The 19720-nt window shown below is 35.6% G+C and overlaps 3 protein-coding genes across 3 annotated transcripts; 1 reads left to right on the top strand and 2 right to left on the bottom strand.

Moving 5' to 3' along the window:
• The first annotated feature begins 208 nt into the window (after positions 1-208).
• Positions 209-1392, top strand: LOC115972076. The gene has a single exon (XM_031092224.1). It carries the CDS (start codon positions 392-394, stop codon positions 1247-1249), a length of 858 nt encoding a protein of 285 aa, XP_030948084.1. The 5' UTR covers positions 209-391; the 3' UTR covers positions 1250-1392.
• Positions 1393-7801: 6409 nt separating this feature from the next.
• On the bottom strand, positions 7802-12797 carry LOC115969979 (DEAD-box ATP-dependent RNA helicase 21-like). Its single transcript, XM_031089621.1, has 2 exons — positions 10342-12797; positions 7802-8291 (listed from the first exon to the last, which is right to left on the bottom strand). The coding sequence occupies exon 1, from the start codon at positions 12602-12604 to the stop codon at positions 10427-10429; it is 2178 nt and encodes a 725-aa protein (XP_030945481.1). The 5' UTR covers positions 12605-12797; the 3' UTR covers positions 7802-8291; positions 10342-10426.
• Positions 12798-15675: 2878 nt separating this feature from the next.
• LOC115969980 (A-kinase anchor protein 17A) lies at positions 15676-19108 on the bottom strand. Its single transcript, XM_031089622.1, has 5 exons — positions 18358-19108; positions 17949-18090; positions 16949-17105; positions 16062-16259; positions 15676-15857 (listed from the first exon to the last, which is right to left on the bottom strand). The coding sequence occupies exons 1-5, from the start codon at positions 18896-18898 to the stop codon at positions 15852-15854; spliced, it is 1044 nt and encodes a 347-aa protein (XP_030945482.1). The 5' UTR covers positions 18899-19108; the 3' UTR covers positions 15676-15851.
• Positions 19109-19720: the final 612 nt, after the last annotated feature.

Below are 19720 nucleotides of genomic sequence, written 5' to 3'. Positions count from 1 at the left end.
CTTGCGGTTTCGTCAACTAACAATTGATTGAGAGCTCCTTCTAGAAGGGAGTTCGGTTTTGTGATTTAATAATGATTTTTTTTTTTTTTTTATCAAAGGAATAAATAATCATTGGTATTACATTATTACCGTCTAAAATTGAACTATTCAATGCCTCCTTGTCCAAGTCATGTATATTTAACCTCTCATTTCTTTTCAAAAACACATCTTTCCCTGTACGTACCAGTAGTTTTTGAAAAAAAAAATAAAAAAAATGGGGAACTTGCCTAAGCTTCCTCTCCAAGAAGTCAAACAATAGCTAGATCCATGAGGGGAAGTTTCTATGGAGTAGTTTTCAAACTTGACAATTTCACAATTTGACTAAAGATTGATTGGATCTGGTCCACAAGGCATGGCCTTCATTAAGTACCTGCGAGCCCCCTGTTTTTCTCTCTATCAATCACCTAAAATCAGCCCCAAACTCCTCAAAACTCCTCCTCCTCCGGTTTCAGATATGTATAGTATCTTTCTCTGTGGCAGCTGCTCTTTCCCTCACGAAGAAGAAGAAAAAGAAAATAACATATCTGCTTCATTACCGACAAAGAAATCAAGAAAGGGTAGCAAGAACCCCTATGCCACACGTGGGCTTGATAAGTTCTCTGAACTTTTAACTGATCTCGATGAGAAAAGACAGAAGATTTACACACAAATGGGTGCTGAAGGTATCTCTCTTGTGCGCTTTGTCTACTCCAACTCAAATGATTGTGTTCCAATTGTGGTGAAGTTGAATAAGGTCCGTAAGGGAGGCAAAGACAACAAACATGTAAGCGTCACACAGACCAATTCAAAAGCTGTGGATGAGATTGTTGAGGCCCCAGTTGCTTCGAAAGAAGAAGAGCAACCAAAATTGGAATTATCAAATGAAAAAACAGAGAACAAGAAGAAGAGCTTTTCATGGAACGTGAAGTTGGATAAATGGAAGCGACCATCTTATTATTTGCCAGTGATTATAATCTTGATCTTGTTGTCATTAGCTGTGTATGGTCGACCTTTTGCTGTAATATGCACCTCAATCTTTTGGTATGTATTCCCTATCTTAAAAGACAGCTCAAGTACAAAAAATCCAGCACCAACGAAGAAGAATTATGTAAGAAGATTCAGCGAGAATTACAAGAGGGAGAATGAGAATATGAAAGATTATAAGAAAACCTTTTCTGGGTCTCTGGAAACTACTTCACAAATACATCGCATTCGACGCAAATCCTTGTGAAGAGTGTACACTTTTTTTGTGTACTAGTGATCATGTTCATTGATGTAAATTAGTTTTTTATTATTATTTTTTTTTTTTGGGAGTGAATCCAATCATTTTTTACACGCTCACAAATGTACATTTTTATGATTTAAGTTTTGAGTTAGTTTTCTCAAAAAAAAAAAAAAAGGTTTTGAGTTAGTCTAGAAAATCAAATATGTAATATGTGCTTGCTTTGTTTGGCATATTGTGAGTTTGTAAATATTCAATGAAAAGTTAGTGGTGATCCATCGATTGTGGATTGATTATCTACGCAACAAATTTTGGTTTCAAAAATAGTTTTGATGCTACATGAGATGAGAGAGAGTTAATATATTGTTGATAGAGGAATTAATGGGTGGGATTGGGAATGATGACAAAGCCTAAAGGAATAAAAGGATTGCATATTAAAGTCACGCTGTGATTTTTGAATCAAAGGATTCTGGTCAAGCCATTATTACGCTATAGGTGGCGTCGCGACTGGTCTGCCAAGCAATGTTGCAGAAATTCTGTTTCAAAAACATCCAACTATTTGAGAATTTTAAAAAATAATAATAAAAAATAAAATAAAATAAAAAAAACAGAAAAAACAGAAACAAGAATGCTTGGAAAAACGAAAAATCTACTAGTACGACCGGTTGAATTGTTCATATACGTAGCATGACCGGCTAAGGCTAAATGGGCATATTCGCAGGAAAATGTAGTGAAGAGATTGAGAAAGAGTCGTGGGGGGCACAATGGATCTTTTATATTTGTGATTAGCAATTGGAAATGGATTGATAAATAGGATTTGTCATGATTATCACTAGGGTGCAAGATATTTTAAGTTCAAATATTGTTACTGTGGATCTTATAGCATTAAAACTTTTAATTGAAAAGTAGTGCATCTTCATTAAGAGTATCGTTGCTCAAATGATTGGCACATTTTGACATTTCCATTGAAGAGATGGAATTCAGATTCAAAATCTCTCTCCCATTGTATCATTAAATTATTCTTAAAAAAAAAAGTTGTGTATCTTAGAGTGTTTACTATGATGATACTAAAAGTTTTAGTTTTTTGCAATTTAAAAAGCTACTTTATCTATTTTAATATCGTCATTTTACAATACATTAAATATCAAATATTCTATTTTCTTTTACCACTTCTTTTAAATATTCTTTCTTTATTATTTATTCTCTCTCTCTCCACCAACAAACTCACACTCACACCTCTTCCTTCTCAACCCAACAAACCCACATCCACCACCACAAAAAAAAAAAAAAAAAAAAACCGAGCCACCATAACCCACTAGCCATGAAACCCACTCAACCACCGCCATAGCCATAACAACCACTGTCATAGTTACCACCACCCATAACCGTAACCCCCAATCACCAAAATCACAACCAAATCATAAACCTAAAACCAAATCACAAAACCAAACCCACTATCGCATAACCACCACCAGCTAAAAAAAGACCCACAAAGAACCAACAAAAATCCTATTCGATAATAGATCGGACCACTGAAGCTCCACCATCAGATTACCAAATATACTATTGGACAAAGAAGCAAAACCGAAAATCGGACCATAAACCAAACCGAAACCACGAACTAAAGTGAGAGAGAGAAGGTTGGAGAGAGGAAGAAAGAGAGAGAGTCAATGTGAAGAAATAAGAAAACAGAAAGAGAGAAAGAGAGAAGAGGGGTGTACATGGGTCAGGTTGGGTCGGGTTGAGGGGATTTTTTGACCCAACCCACCATGGTGGGTCAAAAAAAAATCAATCCAACCCAACCTATCACATAAGTCCAACCCAACCCTCGGGTCGGGTTGGGTTGAACCCATGGGTTGGACAATTTTTTTATTACTATTATTATTAAATTGAGCAGAAAATATATCACACTTGCCACCTGAGTTGATAAACAAAATATACATTAATATATAAACTAATATTCCAACTTAGTTGTAAACAAAATATGTTTAAGTATCCAACTGAGTTGATAAACAAAATATAAATGAATTAGTATCCTAATTCACTTATAAACAAAATATATATGAGTTCCTAACTCAGTTATAAACAAAATATATCTAAAATTTTTAATTTTTTTATTAATTATATAATATATTTAAATATATATTAAAAGAACTAATATGATTTTATATTATATATGATAGTAGGAACTGAGGAAGTGCTCTACAACTGGTTTTTTTTTTAATTTATTAAATATATAATATATTTTAAACATATATTAAAATATGGGTGGGTCGGGTCGGGTTTGGTGGGTTTGTAATTTTATGACCCAAACCTAACCTGACCTGTTATTAAAAAAAATTTTGTAACCCAACCCAACTTACCAAGCCCTAAAAACCGACCCAACCCGAGTCGGGTTGACGGGTTTTCTACACACCCCTAAGAGAGAGAGAGAGAGAGAAGTTATTTTAATTGAAAAAACAAAAGTAATAAATATAAAAATATTATTTTTTATAACTTTTGTGCTACAATAGACCATAAATGGCAAATCACTGTATTTCAATTGCTTAAAAATTTAACAATTGCATCATCAATGTAGCTCTATTTTTGTGGTGTATGTTGTTAAAAATAGTAATATGGGACATTTGAGAGCATGAAGAGAAAATGAGGAAAGCAATAGAAACAAATTGGACACAACTTAGGTACTATTCTTTAGATACCCCGTTTAAAATTTAGACACCAATCTAACTTAAAAACTCAACTAATGGCGTTAACAGCTTATTTTTTTTCTTCCAACGAGTAATTCATATTATCTCTTTGATTCTTCTCATCCTTAGATTCCACGGCCCCACTTCTACCGCCAACGATAGAGGAGTTCCTCTCCGATTTCATTATCTTATTCTCTTTTCAATTTCGTCTTCTTCTTTTATTTTATTTTATTTTTAGAAAATCACAAGAAGCACAATAGAGGATTTTGAAAGAGAAGGTGAAAAAAAATGAATCTGAGACAAACTCTTTGCTCTTGAACTGGAGATCTTGATCTGTCATTTTTTACACTTCTACAGCATCTTTGATTTGCCGTTGTCGGCACTTCTCCGGCGCCGTTCAAACTTGTATTCTTTTTTTGATTGGCACTAGGTGTCCAAAGTAGAGCCTTGACTAATCTTGGGGTGCACAAGCGACAAGGTGTTTCCTGCAAATGCACCTCGGGTATGTTAAGAGGCAATTAATGCTATGTTTGGAAGTTTGGAGAAAAAGGAAAGTAGGGGGAAATGGCTATCTCCACCTTATTTGGATGTTTTTAAAATTAAGGGGGAGAGAAATAATTAGCATTTTCATAGCTTGTAATTTTGTTAATATGGTTAGGGTAAATTTGATAATGCATTTGGTCAAGCATTTCTATACTCTACTCTCCCTTCAAATCTCTCAAATTTTGTGAATTAAAAATGAGGGATTAGAAGTAGGGGTGGCAATTTGTGTTCACATGTCGGGTTCGTTCATGTCAACTCATGAATATTCGACTATATAGGTTAACACTAACCCAACATGTTTATTAAATGAGTCAAGATTCATCAACCCTAACACGACCCATTTATTAAACAGGTCAGTCATGTCAACCTGTTTATCAGATTTTATCAAAATGAAGAAAAAAAATATGAAAAAACAAACAAATAAATATTTTTAATATAAAATTCATAACTAATGAGTAATTGCATCACAAATAATCATTTAAAATTAAAGTATATCCTAATATCACAAACAATTAATCACAATATGTTAAAGAAAATAAACCACAACAACTAATAAGTTTATATACCTAGAGTTTGAATGGCATATTAGTAAAATGTTATTTAATTAAACAAGTCAAACGGGTTAAACGAGTTCTATATGTTGAACACTAACCCAACCCATTTATTAAACGGGTTAGTCATGTCAACCCGAATATGACACGAACTCATTAAGTCTCAACCCATAACTTACTAATTTCATGTCGTGTCATGTCGAGTTCACGAGTCATGTCCAATTTTGCCACCCTTAGTTAGAAGAAGTTAGAACCCTTCTAAATCCCTCTAAACCCCTCCTCCTTCACCCTTAAAAAATATTCAAATAAGGTAATTTAACTTACTCTCCCTCTGTTTACTCTACTCCTCTCTACTCTCTATCCATCCAAACAAGTTATAAATTTCCCTAGTCCAATGGCCCCAAGGGAGTGAATGCACACATGGCTGCTCAAACCCAAGACATTCAGGTTTCACGGCTCATCCCAGAGTACGCCTGACCAATGTGCCACACCCCTTGGGGTTAAACTCGTCCTCATGCACCTAAAATCCTTTGGTTCCCCTTACTTCAAACACAGCAGCGTGAAATTGTGCAAAGCCTTTGATTGTTCAAAGCTTTTTGCTTCTCTCACTTTTTTCTTTTTAACAAAACTTTTCTCGCTTTTTCAAAAGAATGAATGAGAGATCTGAAAGAGAAGGTGAAAAAAAGAAAGGAAAAAGAACAAGAAAAAGAGAATTAAAAAAAAAGGAAGAAAAGAGACGGTCTTAAAGTACCCTTTAGCTAAGTTTTCTAATTAGACAGGTGTTTAAATTTTAAACGGGGTACCTATGATGTATTTAAATTTTGTCCAACCAAATTTATTAGTTTGAACTTTGAACAGCTTGCAATATATCTATACACAAATTTATATATATATATATATATATAAGGTTTATTCTGTTCATCAAATATATATATATATATATATATATAAGGTTTAGTCCAAAAAGAAAAAAAATGTCCCCACCCATCATTTTTCTTATTTCAAATTCAAATTTTATAAAAAATAGTACAATTTTGTGAACCCCATATTTAATAACCGTTATCGGCACAATTTGATTGAATCAGTGTTCTAAATAAAACCTCCCACATCTGTTACTGTCATAAGTTTTTTTATTCTATGTATTCTAATCTCATATGACTTCACACCCAAAATTGAAGTGCATTCTCCAATTTCTATTCCAATTCGTGAGTTTTTTTTTTTTTTTTTTCTTGCTTTATAAATACTTAAGAATATTACTTGATTAGACAAACAAAGTTTTGGCTGATAGTAGGTCCTATTTTTTTTACCTCTTATAAATGTTTTTGATATTATAGGTGTCAATTTTGGGGGTGAAGTTTAGCAGCGTTTGTGGTGATGGAGTAGCACGATGGACTTTTTTTTTTTTTTAATTATAATAATTTGTAAAATTTTCTCTTTGGGTGCTATTTTATTATTCTCACTCTCTAGCATTATTATTTTTTTTAGAAATATTTTCAACCTATAACGTTCGCTTCTAATGATAATTTTTTATTATTAGGCTAAGACAACAATAAGTTTTTGGTGTAGGTGATAATTGAACTTCAAATCTCTTATTCAACCATCAGAAATTTTACCAGTTGAGTTAACTAGAACTCACAGCATTATAAAAAATTTTAAATGTTCATGATGATGCATAAACAACCACGCATGTTAATGACCTAGCAGCATTGATATATATTCTAGTAATTTTTTTAATTTCTATTTTTTTGTTAATGACCTAGCAACATGCCAAAATGCTCTTCTTTTTTTTTTTTTTTTTTAATCAGCTGAATCTTCAAGTACATAGTTATTATTCTATGTTCCATTGACGTCTGAAATACGTTTTTTTTTTTTTAATGTGACACTTGTGTTTCGGGTCTTTATTTATCTTATAAAGTGATTTTAAATCTCCCTGTGTCATTGAACAAATGGGCTTCCTTACTATTGGATAAGTTGTCAAAAAATGAAGTAGTTAATTTGGCCTCATCTTTTTTTTTTTAATAAACAATTTGGCAATCATCTTAACCTGTTTCTCCTACAGTCCTACTTAATTAGTTGCTTGTGTGAAGCACTTCTCAATTATGAAGTTAGTAGTAGACATGAAATTTGGTTGCGATTGAGAGTTATGTGAAATTATATTATGTCCAAATAAGTGTATGAGCTATTGAAATGTTGGCAAGGATCTTTTCCCTTGAAGCTGATACCTTTCCAGATCTCTTGGCCACACAACCGCATATATTAAAGTTAGTTTGCATATACCAACTAGCGTCAAATCTTGAAGACCAAAGTAAGCAAGCAATTATTGTAGGAAGTTTGTTATTCTAAACGAAGAAAAAAGAAATGAATATAATATAATCACAAAAATACTCATTGCACGCTTACTCGTTCGAGAGGATGATAAAGCCAGTTGTAGAGGACAAAAATTGATGTTCAGAAATCAGAATGGTGTTACGGCAACAGTGCAAATGCCTGTGAATACATTGTTTCCTATATTTCTAGTAGCAAATAATTGTCCAATTCTGACAACCAATTGCTACAAATTTTTTTCTTTAGTAAGCAACCAATTGCATATACCTATAGCATTACAAGCTGCTAGTAGAAAATAAATCTCCCAACCCCAGCAGTATGTGTTCCGACGGGGGCAACAGCATCAGTCCAGTAGATGAAAAGGGAAAATTACAACCAGTGAACCATAGTAATGGGATGAATGGAGAGGTTTTGGGTTCAAGATCCATAGTTATGGGATGAATGAGCCATAGTAATAAGCCAAATTCAATATTTTCACACTTTTCATTCAACAACAACACAGCAGGATAGCAACACAAAAATGTAACGTATAGGAGAAAGAAAAGGCAAAGGGATAGAGAATAAGGAAAGGGAAATATCAAACGACAAAATTTAAACATCTAAGACTCAACTTCAGCACCTTCCCTTGATAAAGGAGAAAAAAAAAAAAAAAAAAAAAACCTCAATAGGACAACATACCAAAAAGTCCTGTTTTTACTGGAGACAGTGCATGGAGTGATGGAGATGGAACATTTAGTTTCGACTTCCACGCTGATTGGGCAGTTGTGAATTCATCATCTTAGTGCGACCAAAACAGAAAACACAGCCAGTGCGAATTTACAGTGAATTTGATATGTTGACATTTTTTTTTGAAGCCATTATATTGATCCCACAACAGTAAATTCAGCTGGTGGCTCCAATACCATTGGTACCACTGAGGCATTGCACTAGCAATAATAGAAACAACTACAAAAGCAGAGAGGAAAATAGGATACAAAAATTAGTCTTAACAACACTATCTAAAACAAGGATACATATTACTTTTGAGGAATTGGTGAGAATTGACATCATTCAAGTAATTCTACCCATCAAGAGAAACATAGTTTTCCTTCCACCACACAGAGCTTCAATTTTGGGATAAATGAAAAGTGATTCGATTCAAATTAAGGGAACAAAAAGAGCTAGAGGAAAGCCTAAAAAAATGGTAAAGTAATTAAAAGGTACGTTATTTACAGAGGTGATGGGATATAATTTTGGATAGGATAGAATGGCATAGAAGCGTTCATGTCTGTCCACAATTTGTTTGTTATGATTTTTGAGAATTCATACCATCTTCAAAGTTTTGGAACAGAAGCTTTGTTATTGTTGTTATTTGTTCTAGATATACAACTATACGAGCTTGCTAACATAAATACTAATGGTTTAAGTTCCAAATTTGCAAAACCATACAAATCAATGCAATTAAGAAGTTAGTAAAATTAGTCATACTCGATTTGGTTTATTTCAACATGCGTCAAAATATTGGGGGATGGTGTCAATGCACTAAGTTTGAAGAAACAACTAAATATATCTAAATTGTGTTTCCACATTTCAGTTGTTTTTTAAAACAGTAAAATCCACTGGAATGAAGAAACTCTAAAGTCTCTAATATCTAAAGTGGTTCCTTTTTTTTAAAAGAAATAATGTGATTTATTTGATTAAAATGTACAAAAAGGGACATACTCTTAGGACACACAAGTATAGAAAAAGTAGATTAAGAAGCATAGCTTTCTTTCCAGGACAAGAAATTCTGATTTAGAACTATACCTAGTTTTTTTTTTCCTTTTTTAATGGAGGAACAAGACCTGCTTACCCCACGACTCTAATGCTAGTCTTATACCTAGGTAACAAAAAGATCAGTAACTAATTTCATACCTAAAAATCTTCATCAGACCATAATAGACATGTGTTTTTTCCTTTATATCCTTCACCTGCCAGAAATGCTAGGGGTTCTACAAACTAAAGTTGAATTGCCACTAAATACCACATGACCTTGACTGACAAACAATCTTCAAATACACCCTTCTCTATAATCTTCAGAGCTCATTCTTTTCAGTCATTTGGTCATAACATGGCTTTCTTCAACTTTGTTCAACAAACATAAAATCTATTTCGAAAACTGATAAAGCATGTGTTTATTCCCCCCCCCCCCCCAAAAAAAAAAAAAAAAAAAAAAAACAGCAGAAGAAAAACTAGGGGAAAAAATATTGGTAAGAACTAGAAGAGTCTTCCTCTATTGATTTCATTATTTTTCCTTTTTGAGCAACCTATTATGACTATTAGACAGCATGAACTTCTTCATTTTTTCTGTTCTTTTTTTTGTGATTGGTAATATGAACAAAATATTTATCAAAATTTCAGCTGTAGTATGATATAAATGAGCTGAAACCACCATGTCTAACACCTCCTGTTGTATAACACATCTAGAGGAGTTCCATTGATAAACATTAAACTGTGTCAGACTGATAGACTTATAACCCATGTATTTGTCATAAAAACCTGCTTTTTAGTGTCTATACGGTTGATATTGCGTTAGTAATTCAAGCCTCTCATAAATCTTCACTTATGGAGGTGCATAGTTACAATAATACCATAACCCTCAATTTACCATATTATCAATGTCAATACATAAAAAACACAGTCAAGTATAATGCGACACAAAGTGTAAGATGGCAATATGTGACAGACAATTAAACATGATAAAAAAAAAAAAACAACTACCAATGAATACCTACCAATCAAAGTAAGAAGAAGCAGACATAAACAAATCTACAATTGAAATAAAATCAGAGATCAAATACAGCATTCTCAACTGATATCATCGTGAAAATATTCCAACAATAAATAATCAGCAGAAGAGCAAATATCTTACAGCAGGAAAATGTAATGACATCAATTCCCCCTTCAAGGAAGAAGGTCTTAACAATCAGGTCCCAAAAATCCTATTCCCATCAAATGATCTATTGCAGTTCCTTACCTGAATCGCTAAGTTTCAGCTACTAAAAACTGTCATATGGCACAACTGACATGGAGACTTCACCTAAAAGTGTCTTTCAAACTTCTCAATGGGCAAAAACAGTGTCATTGCGTCTTGGTGGTCTATCAGGAACTGAACCTGGCTTGAATTTGGAAGCCTCGTGTCTTGCAAGTTCATTAGGAACACTACTGTTACTCTGGATAAGCATCTGCTTGAGATCATAAAAGACATCAGAGTCTGAAAGAGTCAAGAATGTAGTGGCCACACCCGTCTTGCCTGCACGTCCTGTTCGTCCAATACGATGCGTGTACATGTCAATACTCCCAGGCATATCAAAATTAATGACATGGGCGACATCAGGTATGTCAATACCACGCCCCGCAACATCAGTGGCAACAAGGACATTGTATCTCTTCGTCCTAAAACCCTCAAGACTAATTTCCCTCTGCTCCTGCGACTTTCCACCATGTAAGGTTGTAACACGATAGCCTGCCTTATCCAAGTTCTTAGCAACATTATCTGCATTCTTCTTAGTGTTAACAAACACAATTGCAGTCCTATCACCAAGTTCGTCAAGCAATCTCTGTAACCTAGAAAACTTCTCCGATTCCTTAACCATCATCACATGTTGGGATATCAAGTCGGTGGTCTTTCCAGCAGTGCCTATAGTTACCACAACAGGATTCCTCAAATACTTTCTAGCAAGGCGCTCCACTGCAGGCGGCATGGTGGCACTAAACATATAAGTGGTTCTATAAATCTTCTTCTCATCAAGCTCTTCATCTTCATTTTCGGGTTTCAAATTACTAGAAGGCATTGCATCCAACACACCCATAACCTGTGGCTCAAATCCCATATCTATCATACGATCAGCCTCATCAAGAACAACATAATTACACTGATTGAGAACCGCGTAACGCCTCTCCAAACAATCAATCAAACGCCCTGGCGTAGCAATGACAACCTCACACCCTTGCCTAATCCTAAACCCTTGTTCCTCAATGGACTGCCCACCAACAATTGAGACCACTTTGATCCCCAAATGCTTAGCAAACTTATTAGTTTCTTCCTCAATCTGTTGAGCAAGCTCACGAGTGGGTGCCATTACAACGGCATAAGGCCCCTCGGCCTCGTTCTCTTCACTCATTGGAGGTAGCCTAGTAATGTAAGTAAGCATAGGAAGAACAAAAGCAGCAGTCTTACCAGAACCAGTTTCAGCAATCCCAATCACGTCACGCTGTTGCAGACCGAGTGGAATAGCCGCCATTTGAATAGGCGAAGGCTTCTTGTACCCGGCTGTTTCGACTGCCTTCAACAGCTCTTGACTCAATTTGCTCTCTTCCCAAGCCCTCATAGGGCGAGGAATCTTCGAACCCTTATAGGAGATATTGAAATCCTCTCTGAAAATCCTCCAATCTCTCTCCGCCATTTCCTCGAGCTTCTTCTCACTCCAGTGTCTATCGACTCTCATGTCGTACGGGTCGTACTTTTCAGCAGCTTGCTCTTTGAGTTTCTGAGCCGCAGCCTCCTCTGGCCTCTCCTCCACCCCATCCTTCCGGCGAATCTCCTCGCGCATCTCCTTCTCGTTCTTGGCGGCGAGCTTCTTCTGCTCGCGGCGATCGACGCCGGCACGGAAGCCTCGTCCGAACAAGAGCTGAGCCTCGTGAGGGTTTTGGTACAGTGCATTCATGTCACGAGAAGTGTCCTCCGTGTTCTCCCAATCGAACGAGAATCTGAATTTCTCGCTAGGTTTGATAACTCGCTTCTTAGGCTTCTTCGACCCTAAGTACTGCTCTTTAATGGATTCGAGCTCTTTCTCACGCTCTCGCTCCGCCAATTTCTCCAACCGCGCACGCTCGCGAGACTTAACATCCTCTTCGCGCTCACGGTCTCTATCGCGCCGATCTCGGTCTCGTTCCCGGTCTCTGTCACGGTCACGGTCGCGCCTGTCACGATCACGGTCACGGTCACGATCACGATCGCGGTCGCGGTCACGGTCACGGTCGCGATCGCGATCGCGGTGGCGATCGGAATCGGAGGGTTTATTGAAATCGTTGCTGTTGTGGTGGTTGTTGTGGCTGTGGCTGTGGTTGTTGGAAGCGGAGGAGAGGAGGCCTTGACGGCTTTTGTTGATTTCATCGGCTTCTTTTTGACGGCGTTTTAGGGCTAAGGCTTCGCGTTCCGCTCTGGTTAGGAAGACGGGTTTCACGGCGGAGCTTGTGACGTTGACGGCGGCAACGTCTTCGGTTAAACTACGTTTCATGGTTGAAATGACTAATGAGAGAGAGACAGTGTGTTTGTTAGAGAGAGAGATCGCTTGGTTAAGTGCAGGAGGGGAAAAGATTAGTGGATATAGAGAGTGGCGCAAGTCCTAGAGCCTTCCAGAAACACAGGTCGGTGAGACTGTGCGTTCCCGAATAGGGGCTGTGTTATTTCTAGTATGTGGCCCAATTTAACTTTACTAAGGAAAATCTAAACTTCGGCCCATTTATGCTTGGGGGTATTTATAAATTACCAAAGAATGTCCTGTAGTATTTTCAACCGATATGGGATATTCTGAGCCGTAGGCATCTCGTCATGTTTTGCTTTGCTCGTGAGCAGTGAGCATGTCATAATGGTCTGTTTGGATATAACTTATTTTGCTGAAATTGAAAACTGAAAACTGAAAATACTGTAACAAAATAATTTTTAAATGTGTGAATAGTATTGTGGGATCCAATTTTAATAAAAGAATTACTCAAAAGTGAGATTTGTGGGTCCCGTATACTGTTCACGGGACCCACAGAACTAATAAAAACACTAAAAAGTCAACAATTGTCGGCTACTGTTCACATGAACAGTAGCCGTTGTTCCCTAAATGAGTGCACAGCAGCTGGGAAAAAAAAAAAAAAAAAGTGAAGAAACGTAAACGCAAACGCAAACGCAAAAAGCTGGATCCAAAACCCAGCCAATGTCTTATCTTAAAGAAAATTATTACTCACTCTTAATTTGTTTATCCTATTTGAAAAGTTAAATTTTTTTAAGAAATAACATTTATTATCTTATAAAAATGTATAAATTTACAAAACTATCCTTAAATAAATTTATTAGTTTTTTTTTTTAAAGAGTTGTTCTTAATGAAACAACTAAAAAGGTGCCCCAATTAGATTGATTTTTTAAATATTTGTTAGTTTTCTTTTCAAATAGTTTTGAAAATAAAGTATAGGTATAATAGGAACATTAGTAAACTAATAACTTTTACTTTTAGAAACAGGATAATATTTTGAGACATCCCAAAATGGAATAGAAGACAGACAAACTGGGATAGGATAAGTAGTATTGTGGTATTATTAACATGTGACTTAAGAATTAGGGGCGGGTGGGGCTTGCATTCTATAAACGCATATTTTGAAGTTTGGTAAGTTTTCAAAATTGCACTTAACAGTCTTATTGTTGTGATTTTAGGCATTTTTGTATTGCACCCTTTTTGAGTTGCAATTGCAAAACACTTATAAAAGCAAGTTTTCAAAATACCTAAAATCATAAAACTGAACCAAACTAACTTAATTGAGAACAACTTATCTACTTGTTTGCTGAAAACTTAATTTGCTAAAAATACTATAAATAAAAAGTAAAAACTAAATAAAATAAGTAGAAGACTCACTTAGAACCCAAAAATAGTATTTTAAAAAAAAGACAATAAGCTGACTTATAATCAAGATTCAATGCACACTAAGGCATGGTAATTAATCCAAAAAAAAAAAAAAGAGGTAAGGTAGAGTGTGATGAAGGAACCATTTGTATTGAAGTGGTATGAGAGAAGTGGTGTGAGTGAAGCTCATGAGAGTAAGAGAGATGAGAGAGGAATGATGCACAACTCTTGATTTTTTGGAACATGACTTGTACTAATTGCTTAACTAATTATAAGGAACAAGTAAATTTAAGCATTATTTTAACATTCCTTCTCGTGTGCATAGTTAGACTTTTTTTTTCCTATTTCTAATTAGACTATCTTTTAATAAGTATGACATTGCGAATGACATTTTTAACTTTTTAGATAGAAGGTAGAGTGAAAATAATGTTTGAACTCATGATCAATTTCTTTGATATCATGATAAACAACAATTTGTCCTAAAAACTTAAACTCTTAAAAAATGATTGATTTAATCATTTAATTATTATTCTAACATAACTATAAATATATATATATATATATATATATATGTGTGTGTGCGAGCCCAATGGCTACTTGATGGGCCAGGCTTAGAATTGGACTTACAATTTACTTGTATTAGTGGGCTTAGTGTTTCCTACTAAGGGTAGTTCCTAGCCAAATGACCCAATGGCACCCCTAAACCCTCACGAATTCTCTCACTCTCCTCTCTCGGTAACTCTCTCTCTTGATGATATTAGCTCCTCCTTTCTCCTATTTATAGCTTGAGGTTTGTGGGGGTTTCATGATTGCATTTTAGTCTCACTCATGTGGGTGGGGTCCAATGTGATTATTCCTGACATGGAATATATCCCATTAGAAACAGTGGTAGTGGCATTGGAACTGATTTCTGCCTCCAAAAGATCGTCTAACAGCGATACTTCCCAAGGCAATACTAAGCCACTGGGGAGGTATGTTGTTCTAGGCATACACACTCCCGAATAGATCATAAATGGCCAGACATGGGCTTGTCTATCACGCACTCAAAAACGATATGGACTTACTATGGGACTTGGACCCAGTTTTGGTTCTTGAGAATAAATTGATATGAATAATCAAAACAAGCTAGCTCCATCAGTTAGCTATTTGATTAGCGTAGTCTGTACTCTGTTGTGTCCCTGCCCCTTTTTTGGGTACATTTTTGGTCTCATAAAAAATTCACATGATAATTGCATATGCAAAAATGAATGACGCCAATAAAAGTACTTTTTGAGTTTTTATTTTTTATTCTTTTGGTTTAAACCCAATATAAGTTTGTTCAAGTTTGGTAATTTCTTTTGTTCATTGACACAAGTATCAAATACCTTCAGGGTAGCATCCAAATGGTTGGTGGCACCGGGTTAACTCACTTTGTTAGAATTCCTTCTAGTGAGTGTGCTAGTTTAGATGCATTCATAAGGAAGTCCTGTGAAGAAAGATGCAAACACGGCTTGGATAGGGATCTTTTTTCACCTATATTTTTTATCGACTCCATCCAACTAGTTCCAGCCTCTCCCTCTCTCTCAAGGATATATAAACTATTTCAGTTTGCTTTTAAACACCACTGCCAATCATGAGTTCACGACCAGCAGGCCAAATTTTTTTACCATCGCAGGAGATTAGGACCAGGGAGAAGAAAAAACAACAACAACAAGAATGTACAATAGCAGCAAAGTGGTCTTTATTTACTGAAACTTTGTTACAGTAGCTGAAAATATCAGACTATAAATTGTTATACATACTGGGCTAGATTTTATCATCAAAATTAGCAAAAAGAATGAATTCGCTTCTCAAACTGTAAGCCATGTATGGAACAATATCGACTTGGGCATCACATTCCCTAATCCTGCAATGCACAAAAGCTCAAATAAGTGTTAAAGAAAAACAGCAAAAGGAAGTACATAGATAAAAAGTAACATATACTGGTATCATTTAGAGATTTGGCCAGTGAACCAAATATAAACTGATCCTAGAGGAGATGGTCTACAAAACACAAGAACGTCCTTTTAACTAGTTATAGTATTGTCATTTCAAGTACTTAGTTCCTAACCTTAAATCTCTTACGGCGTGCGTCGTCAGGACTGAAGCAAGTATTTTGTTGTTGACGTCTAGGAGCTTCACTTCTGTAATTTCCTACTGCCATTTCTGGCATTCTACTAGTCCTGTCCTGTGTGTTACTTCTTGAATTTCGGAAAAAGATATCCTTGTCCCAGGTAACCTCATAATCAGCCTTCAAGCGAGCTCCTTGCTGTTCAACAGCAAGCAATATTTAGTAATCAATGAGAAAATAGGTTCAAGAATGAACTAACAGACAATTTAGTCTAGGTATCTCTTCCCCAGCTTCCTTTCTGTCTGCATCTTTATTTGAATGCATGCAACCTTTTCGAACTATCTGATTAGGCACACACTTAAAATGTACATTCAAACTGACCAAGCTAATGAATGGCAAACTTGGACAAGTTCCCCCTTAAATTGTCTACAGATGAGGAAGATGATACATAGATATTAAGTGTGAATCTATCGAGGTTAGCTCAAAAATGGGTGGCGATGTGTAAGTCAAAACGAGTTAACAATTCAACATATGACACTTGAGTATCTAATGTCAATCAAACATCAATAAGCATCTTATCTTATGCTCGTGTGGGTAAGAGATCCACATGGTTTAAACAGAGTATTCAACGAATCTAAGATTATCCAATTCCATGCTACTCCTTTTAATGAGAAGCACAGGAAAAAGACACACATATTGGTGTTCCAAGGACATCCAATGCCCTAATACCTGCCTTTCATGCTTAAAAACTCATCCATCAGGTTTAAGATTCAAATGCACGATGGCAAATAAGTAAAAGACTGGTATTTACTCTTCAGTGATTCATTATTATAGATCGAATATGGTAGATAATTTTGACAAAATTTAAAGAGACACCAAGGTCCTACCTTCTGTAAGGAGCGGCCGCATAACACCTTCAGAGCATTATAGAAGTCACTGTGCTTCTCGAACTGAACTACAATCTTACAATTAAGACCCGAAACTACGCTCATAGTTTCCTCTGCTTCCTTACCTAGATCATTGTCCTCTGAAACATTAAGATCCCTACATAAAGCAAGTTAAAGTATCAACAAGAAGGAAGATGCATAATCAGCTAATTCCATTACATTGCTGACACCAAAAGGTATGTTTTATTGGCAATGGGCAATGAAAACTACCATACAGAATGAAGTTATATAATAGCCACATACAAATATAAGAACATAGATATACAAAAACAACAAAGTCATATTTACAACTTTCGGAACGTAACCCCCAACACAGGCACTTTAATCTTCTATATTTTCTTTAATCCCTTTTTTTTCTTATAAGCAAGAGAAATATTATTAGGAAGGGTCAAAGGTATTCAACATGAAACCTTTTTAGTTTTCAATGTCACCTTTTCCTTAATATGTCTAAAATTCCAACCAGAACTATATCATGTCCATTGTTCTTTTTCACTAACAAACCTTTTCCACCAAATTATGAAAATTTGAATTAAAGAAACTTGGAAGCATCACTCGGGTCTCAGCTAATACTTTGAAGTTCTAACCTTTCAGTAATCTTAGCAAAATCACCAACTAATTTTACACAAATTAGGAAAATTTGAAAGAAAAAAACTTGAAAAGCATCACTCGGGTCTCGGCTAATATTTTGAAGTTCTAACCTTTCAGTAATCTTAGCAACATCACCAACTAATTTTATACAAATTAGGAAAATTCAAATGAAAGAAACTTGGGAAGCAACACTCGGGTCTCGGCTAATACTTTGAAAAGTTCTAACATTTCAATAATTTTAGCAATATCACAAACTAATTTTATACGACTTCAAGAGGACAATAACAACATAACAAAAGGTTTATGAACTAGTACAAATAAGCATATTTATAGGCCGCATAAATAATGATACCTTATATTTCCAAGTCTAGAAAAAATGGAATGTGTAACCAACATGGAAGGCTTCGAAGAAACCAATGGCTCCGCAAACCACCGAGACGGAACACCTCTCATTATAATCGTATCCGGCTCTTGCTTCCCACCCCTTGAATACCCTGCCAACCAAAAAAAATACATATCAATATTTTTTGTATAAGTAAAGTAAGGGGTTTTTGCCAATTATGCTGTTTTTGCAAACATATTTGTGGCCAAACTCGAAACATATTAGTTATGTGACCTCATTTGGAACTCGAGTCTCCAATGTGAAGAACTCAAAGTCTCTAAAACTCGAGTTCCATTGTTTTTCTACATGTTCCAATATGTTTTGCAAAAACAACGTAATGGGCAAAAAAAATCAAGTAAAGCAAATTCAAAAGACAAACCGCGATTTCGAAAAGCGTAAAAATCCTCCCAAGCTTTCTTCATAGCTTCGAAATCATCAGAAGCCGGAACGGCGACGTTTAGCTTGTACTTAACACCTTCAAGGTTCAAGTCCAACCCGTCCATTTTTTCCAGCAAGTATTTTCTCCAATCCAAGTACTTCTCCTCCAAAACTTTCACATCTTTTTCTTCTTCTTCTTCGCTGTTTATTCTGGTCTTGCTGAGAAACCCTAGGTCTCGAATTGCGAGAGAACCTTGAGCCACTGGATCATCGCGCTTCCGCTTCTTGAGGTCTCCGAGCCGTTGGATCTGGAGGTCATCTTCGGGAACGGTGATTGGGACAGTGAGAGAGGACTTGAAGAAGTCAAGTAGAGCTAGCTTTAGCTTCCACTCGTTGATTGGCTTGCTCATTGTCATGGCGGCTGTTGTTGGGTTTGGGTAGATTGTGAAGTTGAGCTTCACGCGCGGCACGAGAGTGAGCCCCTTCTCTAATTCTAGGGGTTTTGTTGGAGGAAGAGAATCTAAGGACTCCGTTTCGCTCATTGCTCAATTTTCTGTATCTCTCTGTCTTTGCTACTTTCACTCTCTTTTTTGTCTCTGTAAATTAGGGTTTTTGCTTAGTGATGATATTGGGGTTTTGGAAATTGGAGCAGAAGGGAGAGATGGAGAAGAGGAAAATAAACACCGTGTCGTGGTTTTACTCTAGAGGTAAAACGCCACGTCGTTCTGCATGCTCAGCTCCCAAGTGCTATGTGGTTGTTTTTTTTTTTTTTTAGGTTGTTAAAAATATATACTCCATTTGTTCGATGTCAATGTTTTTCTAAAAATAAGTCATTTAAAAAAAATGTATTTTAGAAAACTATTTCATTTTTCTATATTTTTTAGTAATCTCAAAATGAAATAGAGTTGTTTTTATTAGTTTTTATATTGTCTTTTAACTTCTTTTATTTAGTTTGATGTGAGATAAAATTGTTTTTTGAAAAAATTTTAACAAAAAACAATCTATAAAAAATAAATCATATTTTTAATAGGGTTTTTCGTTAGCCAAATATAATTTTCCTTTGACCTTTTTTTATGCTACCAAACACAAGAAACATGAAAAACTCTCTTGACAAAATATTTTTCATATAAACAAACGGAGCATAATATGTTGCTGCAGCCTGCAGCTCAAACCTGTCTCCCTAAACTAATATTTTACATATGGAGAGGTAACATTCCACTTATAAGGGTGCGTGGTGGTTGATACTTGATACTATTTACCACATAAGAAGATACTTCATGCCCCCGACGTATGCAAACAAAGTTCTCTACAACTTTTGCCATAGCTCCTAGGGGATGTTTGGTGTCGGTGTTTAAACACCAAAA

The sequence above is a fragment of the Quercus lobata genome, chromosome 12, assembly GCF_001633185.2.
Source record: "Quercus lobata isolate SW786 chromosome 12, ValleyOak3.0 Primary Assembly, whole genome shotgun sequence".
Lineage (NCBI taxonomy): Eukaryota > Viridiplantae > Streptophyta > Magnoliopsida > Fagales > Fagaceae > Quercus > Quercus lobata.
The sequence above is the reverse complement of the archived record's forward strand: the minus strand, read 5'-3'. Positions and strand labels throughout refer to the sequence as shown.

What these genes read in the sequence shown, in the direction of transcription:
- LOC115969979 (XM_031089621.1), bottom strand. Translation starts at nt 12,604, where the DNA reads ATGAAACGTAGTTTAACCGAAGACGTTGCCGCCGTCAACGTCACAAGC.
- LOC115969980 (XM_031089622.1), bottom strand. Translation starts at nt 18,898, where the DNA reads ATGAGCGAAACGGAGTCCTTAGATTCTCTTCCTCCAACAAAACCCCTA. An exon ending in TTACGCTTTTCGAAATCGCG is followed by an intron (nt 18,091 to 18,357) that starts GTTTGTCTTTTG and finishes TTTGGTTGGCAG; the next exon opens with GGTATTCAAGGGGTGGGAAG. An exon ending in GCGGCCGCTCCTTACAGAAG is followed by an intron (nt 16,260 to 16,948) that starts GTAGGACCTTGG and finishes GCTGTTGAACAG; the next exon opens with CAAGGAGCTCGCTTGAAGGC.
- LOC115972076 (XM_031092224.1), top strand. Translation starts at nt 392, where the DNA reads ATGGCCTTCATTAAGTACCTGCGAGCCCCCTGTTTTTCTCTCTATCAA.